General features: G+C 16.2%; 1 protein-coding gene across 1 annotated transcript, besides 3 other annotated features; it reads right to left on the minus strand.

Moving 5' to 3' along the window:
* Window positions 1–2,721: 2,721 nt before the first annotated feature.
* Window positions 2,722–3,301: a repeat region.
* Window positions 3,302–5,794: 2,493 nt separating this feature from the next.
* Window positions 5,795–6,409: a repeat region.
* A 1,547-nt stretch (window positions 6,410–7,956) lies between these two features.
* Window positions 7,957–9,104, minus strand: PGAL8A_00376900 (Plasmodium exported protein (PHIST), unknown function; the record flags this gene model as incomplete). Its single annotated transcript, XM_028673780.1, has 2 exons — window positions 7,957–8,790; window positions 8,910–9,104. 2 exons carry the CDS (start codon window positions 9,102–9,104, stop codon window positions 7,957–7,959), a joined length of 1,029 nt encoding a protein of 342 aa, XP_028530198.1.
* A 3,079-nt stretch (window positions 9,105–12,183) lies between these two features.
* Window positions 12,184–12,213: a repeat region.

Below are 12,213 nucleotides of genomic sequence, written 5' to 3' on the forward strand. Positions count from 1 at the left end.
ATTAAATAAATAATATATTCAATGTTCTTTATAACATAATTTACTTTAATGTAGTTAAATTCAAACCAAAATATTGTTAATAACCTTTTATATAAAAAAAATATATTATATTGATTATATATATAAAATTGTAAAAAAAAAAAATAATAAATAAAGAAGAAATGTTCCATATTATATATTAGTTTAAATTCATTTAAAATATTGGTAGATTAATATTACGAAAAAAAAATATACTTAAAAATTAAAACTTCATTTTCAACTATAAATAATTAATAACACCCATTATATATATTTTCTATAAAATAAATTTTAGAGAAGGTTAAATAAGTATTTAAGAAAAATTAGGATTTTTTAATTTAGATATATTGTTTTTATGTAAATAATTATAGAATCATAAAAATTAACTAAAAATAACTTAACATTTAAGTAAATATACATTAATAAAACATATTCTTTTAAATAAAAAATAATTATATTTTATTTAAAACCTATATTGAGAAAAAAATAATTAGATATAAAAGAATACGAAAAATTAAAGCACTCATTATATTCTTTCATGTTTACTAAATATTTATCATATATATTCAATTTAATATAAAATTTAAAAAAAAAATAAATTTTTAAAAAAAAGAGATTTTTTTTAGAAATGTTTTTAATTATACTAATTTTTTTTTTTCTCGTAAATTTAAAATATTTAATAGAATTAATAGGGTTATTAACTGTAAATATGAAAAATTTACTAATTCAAATAAAATATTAAAATATTGTTCATCATTATATATTATATTTTTTTTTTAAATTATAAAGTAACACAAATAAATAATAACTTTTTTTTTTTTTATCTTTAAGCAATTCTATTTTGTTATTAATTTATTTCAATAGTGAGCTATATTTAGTATATAATGTTTTTTAGCATGTATGTTATTTTAGTTCATATTATTGTAGAAACACATTTAGTAGTATATAACAAAATATCAATAATTTTAAATTTTAACAAATTATAATAAAAAGATATAAATATTAATTATTACTTTGTTTATTTAAATTTATTCTTATTTTATCAGCATGTATATAATTTATTTATTTTTTCATTATATTGGTTCTATAATTATTGCTTTAAAACTTTTGTTATGAAATATAAAATTACTTCATTAATTTTCATTCTTATTATGAATGTAACAAATTATTCATGCTAATTTAAGAAAAAAAATTTCTTATTATGAAAAAAAAATTAAACAAAAAATTAACTAATGGTAAAACTTTTAAATACATTGATATATTATATCTAAGAATTCTTTTTTTTTACATAATATTTGATTCTTAATTTTAAAGGAATATTTTCTAAAAAAAAAAAAAAAAAAAATATTTTACTCTTAAATTTTTACAAAAATAACAGAATATTATATGAACTTATTTAGATATATATATTATTTATTATAAAAAATTCGAAATATAAATTTAATCAATGTAATTTTAATTTTTCTTTTAAATGTTGTTAACTTACAAAAAAAAAAAAGAAAAAATCACAATAGAAACATATAGAAATGTTGCATTATCAAATAAATAGTTATAAAATTTTCATTAATTTTAATAGTTTATTTTATTTTATTACTTTTTATTAAGTTAATTTATATTTTTGTACTAAAAATTACATCATTATTTTTGCAAATTATCCTATGTACATTCCTTTGTAAATTTTTAGAATTTATTCAATGAATATGTGAAATATATAATCATTTTTTTAAGCATCATATTTTTTATTTCGTAAATTTTTTACAGAAAAGAAAAAAAAATTAATAAGATAAAGTATTTAAATAAGGAATGGCTAAAAAATTTTATATTCATTATCATTCTTTATATTATTAATAAAAATATTTCTTTCTAAATACGTTATACATAAAAAGATTTATTAATACATAAATATAAATCATTCCTTTTTTTATATTTTTTTTAGATTCATGTTATTTACTTTATATTTTCTAACATTAATCTATTTTTATTTTTTGCACAATTGAATAAAACAAAAAAAAATTTAATTGAAAAATTAATTCTAAATAAAATAATTCATAAAAAAAATGTATTAAAAAAAAAATCTTTGTCTTAAAAAAAAATTAAATATTAGGATACTAATAATAGCAAGTACTACCTTATATACTATATAAATTAAAAAAAAAATATAAATATAAGATGATAATTTTTAAGTTGAAATTACAATGAAAATGAACATTAGAACAATGTATTAATATTTAAATCATTATATAAAAATATGAATATATTAAATATTTGCATAAATATTATGTTTAATTAAAATGCAGATCTTATTATAAAAAAATAAATAATAAGTTACAATTTAAGTATAAAAGGATTTACTAATACTCTTAATTTTTTTTTTTTTTTTTTTTATAAATCATTTGCATGTATAAATAATATTAAACAATAGTTAAAATATATATACAAAAATTAACAAATATCATTTATTCTTCCTATTAGTAAAATAGTTGAAACAAAATATAATGTAATAAAAAAAGTCGTACTTAATCAAAATTTTTATTAAATTTTTTTTCAATATATAGATAATTTTATTTAAATAATTTGCATTTCTTTATAATAATGGTATGAATATTTAAAAAAAAAAAAAAAGAAAAATATCATAGAATAAAGAATTAATATCAATAGAAGAAATTAAATATTTAGAATTATTTATGTAAAAGAAAAATTTGTATAATTGGTTTATTAACTGGGTGTTCGGGGACTTTACTATAGTACAGAACAAACCAATTAATAAGGAGCATGTAGAGATTTCTCTACGATTTTTGTATATTTATATTTATTTTTATTTGCTTTGAACAAGTGATCTTTAACTATAATCTACTTCTTTCAGCATTCTTTCATTTCAATAAGTATTTATTTACTTTAATAAAAATCCTTATTTTTATTAAAAATTTAAATACTTACTAAACAATAATTATTAATTAATTATAATTACTAGTTTATTTGTTATGAGTTATATTAAGCAATTATTTTATATGGCTGTTGAATTAACAAACATAAACAATTATTAACAAAAACAAAAATAAATTATATAAATATTAATTACATGAAAATTTTATTTTTATATGTATAAAATTTTCTTTTTTAAAATTCATCATAAAAATATTTCATTTTAATACCTCTATTCCCCAAAAAAAAAATCTTTTTTTTTTTTTTTTTTTTTTTTTTATTTATTTCTTAGTAACAAATATTAAAAAAAAGTGATTTTTTTTTAATCAATTTTTTTCCTGACTATTTTTACATTTTTTTAATGAAATTTTTTTTTATGACAGTCTTTGTACTTTCTTTTTAAAAAGTACAAACAAAAAAAAATCATCAATTTTTTTTATTTTTGTGTGTGTATGCATGACCAACTTCGTATACTTCATTTAACTACTCCTTTTATTTTCCAAAAGGGTTAATGGAGCCTTTTATTAACCAATAATATATAATATTAATATAAATTAAGTAAAAATCTCTGTAATATAAAATATATATATAGATGATATAAAATGATGAATGTTAAAAAGTGTGTTTTTAATAAAAAAAAAAAAAATTATCACTGAAGCACATTGTAAAAATAGTTTTAAAAATATTTATAAATTTTTACCAAATTGGTTATTCTAGTTTTATATATATAATAGTATTTTTTAATTTTCAATGAATTTATGTAATAAGAGGAAAATGTTTGAATAAATTAAAAATATAACAATTAATAATTTTATATGCACAAAGCTAATGCTTTATTTAAGAATTTTTATCATTATAATGTTTCTTGTATACATATCATTAAGAAACAGTGCTTTTTTTCGAAAAAAATATGTGAAGAATTTTTTTTTGCATAGTTGAATTCTTCACATTTTTATTGAAGTTCATTTATTATATTAGTGTATTATAAATGACAAGAATACAAGAGTCTAATATTTTAATTAAAAATATTTAGTTATTATAATGTAATGATATTTTTTTTGTGATGTTAACATATGTTGGAATGTGGAAATTTGTATTAAAATTTAATATTAAAAATTTATGGCTTAACTATGAATAAAAGTGACAAACATATAATTTAATTAGAAAAACGTTAACATATTTATTTTAAGAAAATAAATATTTTTTTATGTATAAATTAAAAATATTTAATACATGCTTTATAATATTTTATATATCTTAAAAATTTATATTATTGCGATTCATAATTATTTTATAAAAATATTTTTATGAAAAAAATTAAATATCATTTTCGTTTTGTATTATTTTATTAAAAATTACATATATATATATAATTTTTGACTTCGTTGGATAAATCATATTTCTATGTGAAAGTTTTAAAATAATACATAAGTTACTTCTTTATGAATACATGTTTAGACATATTCATCAATTAAAAAAAAATGATTTTTATAAGAAGAAAATAAAATAAATATAATAATATATATTTTCAAGCATTACAAAATACCTAAACGCTAAAGGTTATAAGTTCATCGTATAACTAATAAACAAAACATAAAAATTACTCTAATAACAAAAGCATAAAAATATTTTCTTTTATTTAAATAAATAATAAATTAAAAAGGAGAAAGTGAAAAATAGTCTTAATCTTGTTAATGTGTAAGTCATTAGAAAATTTACTTAAATTCTATTAAACTACCTAATTTTTAGATCGTAGCACTTATTACATTATAAGAAAGTAAATGAAAATAGTATCATTACAGTTGGTTTTAATAATGCCATGAAGAATTTTTTGTATAAAGAAATAAAATAAAAACTCTCCTTTTTATATCATTTCATGATTTCTATAAGCAAATTATATACTAATAAAAAAAATAGTCTTAATTATTTATAGGTGTGTTTATATTTATATAAATTTGTTTTTCCAAAATAATTATTCTTTTATATATCCATATAGGCAATTATAAAAATAATAATAACTTAAGTTTAACAAAGATCGTATTAACTAAATTATATCTTTCTGATGAGGTATAAAATAATAAGGAATAATAAATAAATAAATAAATAATAATTTTAGAAGCAATGATATTATTTATTAATAAAAACAGATTTACAAAATAAACAAAAGTTCTTTCTCAGGAATTATAATGTATATTGACAAGGTCCTGTATTGCAAAACATTTATAGCAATAATAATTATAATAATTTTATTTATTATATTTCTTCTCAAAATAGCTTTCTTCTATAATAAGCATAATTATGATAAATATAACTAAGAGATTACATTTTAAAAGTGAATAATATAAAAAGTTCTTTTACATGATTAGTTAAAGATAAAATTCTTATATTTATATTTTTCATATTAGAAATTACATAAATGTTACAAGTAAATTTCTAAAAATTAATAAAAGATAAATTTGATTATCACTTAAAGACTCGATTATTCATATATTTACAATATTTTATAAATAGGTTAAGTATAAAATATATTTTTTAAATTATCATATTTGATATAATAAATTTATATTTAAAACAATATTTATTTATATCATTTTTAATAACCAACATTATAAAGTATCATTATTCTTAATACATATAAGTAATTTAAATATTAGTTAATAAAATGACAAATATGTCTTCTTAAATTACATCTAATTGAGATAAAATATATTTTTTATTTATTTAGATCAAAAATATAATTTTATGCTAAAAAATATTGAAATTCATTAATTTTTTTTTAATATAAAATTAAGGATTTCCATAAGAGGAAAAAAATGTTTCTAATATATGAAAAACCACTTTTTATTAAAATGATGCAAATGTGATTTATTAACTGGATATTAGGTGACTTTTCTCGAGTATTAAACAAACAAATTAATAAAGAGCACGTACAGATGCCTCTACGATTTCGATGTATTTATATATACTTTTATATACTTTGAACGAGAGATTCTTAATTATGTGCTCTACTTCGTTCAGCCTTGTTCGATTTCAATAGGCATTTATTTACTTTAATAAAAATCTTTATTTTTATTAAAAATTTAAATCCTTATTGAACATTAATTATTAATTACTTGTAAATAATTTGCTTCTTTGTTATGAGTTATATTAAGCAATTTATATATATTGCTGTTGAATTAACAAACATAAACAATTAATAAAAGTGCAAATTAATTATATGAATATTAATTACGTGCAAATTTTATTGTTATATGTGTAAAATTTTCTCTTACAAATCAAAAATATAAATATTATGCAAATTAAACTATTTTATGGAAACATTATTATCTTCTTAAGATCTTATTTTTATTGGTGTTAAATCTTACTTTCGATTTTAATTTTACCAATTTTTCTCTCTTTATTTTACAATTCAATTATTTCATTCCTTTCATAAAAAAAGAAAATTATTTTTATTTTTTTTTTTATACGTATCTTCATTTTTCAAAAAAAAAATATCTCAAAAAAAATTCCAATAATTTTTTTTTTTTTTTTTTTTTTTTTTCGCGTTAGTACAACCAACTACGCATTCTTCACATGGTTAGTTTTTTTTATTACCAGAAAGGCTAATGAATCCTTTTATTAACCATTATGTTATTAAACACCATATATAAATCTATTATATTTAAATGAATTAGAATGAAATAGATACATGCTTAGAACATGTTAAAATATTTCACTGATGCTATTTCACCATTGGATTGTCAGTAAAAATGTTTATTTTATAATAACTTTGGTGATAAGAAAGAAATTTATGTAAAATTATGTTTTTATAAAAACATAATAAATAAGTAAACATAATTCTCGAATTGTTTGGTATGCAAAAATACACAGATTAATGAATTGAAATAAGAATTTATTTATAAAAAAATTAATGAGGAATATCCTAAATATAAATTGAAATGTTAATATATTTTTTCATAGTTGTAATATAAATAAATTGATATATTACTTTCTTAATATTATGTATAAAGTGTCTCTGCATTTCACCTCATATGGTTACCAAAGAATATACATATATTTAAATTTTTAAATTACAATAGATAATTCATAAATTTCTATATATATTATTTTTAATAAAAAGAAAGTGAAATATATATTTTAATTATACAAAAGAATAAGATGAACATAAAATACTTTACTATGAGGACAAAATTTTTGTTTTTATATTAATACATAAAAGATTCATTGTTTTATAATGTATTTGAAATACATATAGCACCATTTCACTTTCCGTTTCTTCTCCACTTCTTTTATATTTTCATATTATATTTGAAAAAAAATATATCAAAAATATATATTTCAATTTTATCTTTCTTTTCGAAAATACGTATCAAAGGGCATGGTTTATTTAATGTCAATATTTTAGTATCAAAATGAGTATGTACATTTATATTTTTTTCTTAATCGTGTTTCTATTCAAATTATTTCCACTAAGAATCAATTTAATTACTAATTTATTAAATAATTAACGAAAAAAAAAAGTTTAAAAATTTTCTTTAGTTATATACTCGTGCACATTATAGATTTTAGATTAAAAAAATACTACATCTTAATAAAAACAGAAAACACTATAAATATAAAACAATTGATATTTTAATTATTTACACTTTACAATATCATTATAAATAAACATAGGAATTACTCATTATAAGGACAAAAAAAATTACATAATTTATTTTTTTTTTAATTTTCATATAATTAATTAAAATAAAAAAAAAAAATTAATAAAAATATAATAAATTTATATTAAAGTCTTACATGGCACCCTATTATATATGATGTATTAAAATAATATATAACCCATGGATATTTATATAATATTCATTTGATACACACATCTTAGTAACACAATTTCATTAAAGAAAAATGATGATAACGTTCTTTTAAAACATTTTATCATTTTTTATTTATTATGATTGCCATAATATATATTAAAATTTCAATTTATTTTATTTACATTGTATTTTCAATACATTTTTAACCTTGTTGTGAATTATCTGTACGTTTTTGTTCTTCGTTGATAAAATCTTCAGTCAAAATATTTTCCCACTTGTTTTTTATACTTATCTTATAGTTATTCCATACTAGTATATTTCTATCTATAAAATCTTTAAACTTTTCACGTGTCCATGATTCTCTCTTATATAAAGAATAAAAATTTTTATTATCATTAGCTTCCATATTTATAAACTCATATAAAACACCACGATACCATTTATTATACTCTTTATTTAGGAAAGATTCATCAAAATTATACTTATTCGTCAGTGATTTAAATAATTTTTTTAAATAATCTATTATTTGAAAGAAATTATTTCTCTGATCACCACGTACTTGCCACCATAGAATATATATATCTTCTATGCTTGGAACATCGTCTAAATTTTGAATCCTTTCATTTATTTCACTTTCACACAATTGATAATGTAATTCTGAACTTCTGTTACCTAATGAAATTGCGCAACCTTCATTTTGTATTTTTTGTTTGCCCATTTCATCATTCATTTTACGTTTGTCCATATTATCACGCACTTTATCATTCTTCTTTTCAATTCGATCACTTTCTTCTAATATTTCTTTTTTTTTCAATTCGCTCATTCCATCATGATTATGTTTAACACTTTTATTTAGTTCGGACATTCCAGGACTTCCATAGATTGACTGAGATTTTTTATCCTCATTTATATCAAAATTAGTTTTTGTTTTCTTTGAATCTTCCCCTTTTTCGGGGATGTGTTCAGCTAATTTTCTGTCATACACTTTATTTAATTGTAATTCTGAAAATGCATTGTCTTTAGATACGCATATATGCTATAATAATATTTAAAACATATGTATTGAAAAGATTTATATATAAACAATATTTTAATTTAATAACTTAAAATAGATAATATTGTATATGTATTTTTAAATTAAAAAATTTATCTTACTAATGAGAAGAGATATAAAACGGAGAAGAAATACAAAATAAAAAGTTTAGAAAACAAAAAGTTTGAGAAAATCCTTTTTTGAAAATTTTTTTTCCCCCTATTAAATGAAGAAATATCTAAATTACTTATACTTGCATTATTGGATACTAAAAATCTTCGTTGTAAAATAAAATTGATTGTGTTACTATGTCTCATCTTTAATATATTTTTAAAAAAGAAAATTTTTGGAAAAATGATAATTTTTATTTTATTTATAATATAATTTACGCAAAAACAGATTTTTATAAAAGATTAATAGCTGTGTTAAAAAAAAAAAAAAAGTACATTTAAATTATAATTTTATACAATTAAAGAAAAAGTATCATAGATGATATAAATATATATTTTTTTTTTCATTAATAAAAATTATATTTAATTGAAATAATTCGCTACAGGCTTTTACATTAGAATAATTACAATGAATGAAAAGTTATATTTTTAATTATAGATATGTTTAATAAACTTTTTAGAGTTTACTTTTATTTTTATGATAATATTAATAAAAAAAAAACTATTGTTTTCATTTAATTATATGGAAAAAAAAGGAATATAGAAAAAATTAGTTCTAAAATTGTAAATTTCATTTATTCTTATTTTTTCTATATATTTTTATTATTTTAAGAATTTTTATTCATATATAAATTTTAAAGTTAAAAAAAATTTACAAAAATTTTCATTAGAATATAAATAAATTGTTTTAATTCATTTCTCATTTATTAATGCACTAATCATAAAGTAATAAAAATAAAAAATTTTTAATTTAAATTAAATAGGAATATTAATGAATTTATTATGTGAAATAAATTTTTATAAATCAAAAAAATAAACCTATTAATTTTTATTATAAATATTTTTTTTTATTCTATACATATTTTTAACTTTTTGCCTTTTATATGCTAACTATTTATATTGATATATTTTTTTGAAATGTGAATATAAAAATCTTTATTATAGTTTTTCATCATATTTATTTTTCAGAAATTATTAATAATAATATTATTTTAAGGATTATATTTCATTTTTTTTATTTATAATTAGAAAAAGAGAAAATGAAAAAAAAGGCTAAACGGAATGTTTTTTTTTGAGAATATAAATGAATTATATTTAAATAAGAGAGAAGAGTGAATGTACCTAGAATGTGCAAGAAGAAAGCATGTTGAACATAAAGAGATCTTAGAATAAGAATAAAAACTGATTTTACTAAGAAGGGTAAAATATTGATAATATTATTTTTTTCTGTTATATAAAAAGAAAAAAAAAAATTTATTTAATAAAAAATAATTTTTTTAGGAAATATTGTAAAATATTTGTTTCACTTAAATATATATGATTTATGGTTTTATTTTACACTACTTTTAAATGTTTATTTAATTATGTATAACTCATTTTAAATATAATTTACTTGATAAAATATAAAATATATTAGAATATCAAGTAATGGAAGAAATAAAATGTGAAATTATTGATATACAGCTATTATTGTAAAATACTTTTTATTGAGATTAACTTTAAATTAAAATTTTACTGAACTTTTTGTATGTTAAATTCAAGTATATTTCACCTTTTATATACAATAACTATTTAAATTATATCATATGCATGCATTAATGTGTTTTATTTGATATAAAAAATATTTTTTATTTTTTTATTGAAGTGACAAATTATAAAAAAAATAATCGAAATAGAACATATATGTGGAAAATTAAATTTTTTTTTATTAAATAGTAAAAATAATAATAATATATAATTCCATATATAAAGGTAATAATATATATTATATTTATGTAATATTTATTGTAACGAAGATGATTATGCCCTAAATAATACGAACTATGATTTTAACATTTAATTATATTATTATTTCGTATATCTGATTGAAAACTATAATGATGTAGAATTTAATTTTTTGAAGAATAGAGAAATAATATTTAAATTTAAATTAATTATTTTTGTTTTTATCACTAAATGATATTAACTACTATGTAAAAAATAATATTAAAATTTAAATTATTTAATAATTTTTTTTTTTTATTACGCAATGATATTAACTATTATGTGAAAAAATAATATTAAAATTTAAATTAATTATTTTTGTTTTTTATTAATGAATGATATTAACTATTATGTGAAAAAATAATATTAAAATTTAAATTAATTATTTTTGTTTTTTATTAATGAATGATATTAACTATTTTGGTAAAAAAATAATATTAATATTTAAATTAATTATTTTTGTTTTTTATTACTGAATGATATTAACTATTATGTCAAAAAATAATATTAAAATTTTAATTAATTATTTTTGTTTTTTATTACTAAATGATATTAACTAATGTCAAGAAATAATATTAAAATTTAAATTAATTATTTCTGTTTTTTATTACTAAATGATATTAATTAATATATCAAAAAATGATATTCAAATTTAAATTAATTATTTTTGTTTTTTATTACTAAATGATATTGACTAATGTCAAGAAATAATATTAAAATTTAAATTAATTATTTCTGTTTTTTATTACTAAATGATATTAATTAATATATCAAAAAATGATATTCAAATTTAAATTAATTATTTTTGTTTTTTATTACTAAATGATATTGACTATTATGTCAAAAAATAATATTAAAATTCTAATTAATTATTTTAGTTTTTTATTACTAAATGATAGTAACTAATATGTCCATAAATAATATTAAAATGTTAATTAATTATTTTAGTTTTTTATTACTGAATGATAGTAACTAATATGTCCATAAATAATATTAAAATTTAAATTAATTATTTCTGTTTTTTATTCCTAAATGATAGTAACTAATATGCAAAAAATAATATTAAAATGAAATTATATAATAATTTTTTTTTTTATTGAGAAGTTAATTTAAATGGTATATGTTATGAAAAGAAAGAAAAATGAAGAGATAGGTGTATCATAACTTATATTATTATACGAATAATAATAATATTAAGTATAATAATAAAGATTAAATTTTAAAAATATAATGTAATGAATATTATTAAGTATGGATAACAAATATAAATGTATAAATATATATTTTAAGGATATTTATAAGAATTATTTAATATTAATGTGAATCATATATGAAATTTATAGAACTGTTTTAATATAAAGTTTGAATGAGTAATATTATGATGTTTTTAATAGGTTTTTTATTATTTGAGGTTAACCTTTTAGATTTCACCTTTTAGGTTTCAGGTTTCAGGGTTTCAGGGTTTAGGGTTCAGGGTTCAGGTTTAGGGTTC

The sequence above is a fragment of the Plasmodium gallinaceum genome (genome assembly GCF_900005855.1).
Source record: "Plasmodium gallinaceum strain 8A genome assembly, contig: PGAL8A_v1_101, whole genome shotgun sequence".
NCBI lineage: Eukaryota > Apicomplexa > Aconoidasida > Haemosporida > Plasmodiidae > Plasmodium > Plasmodium gallinaceum.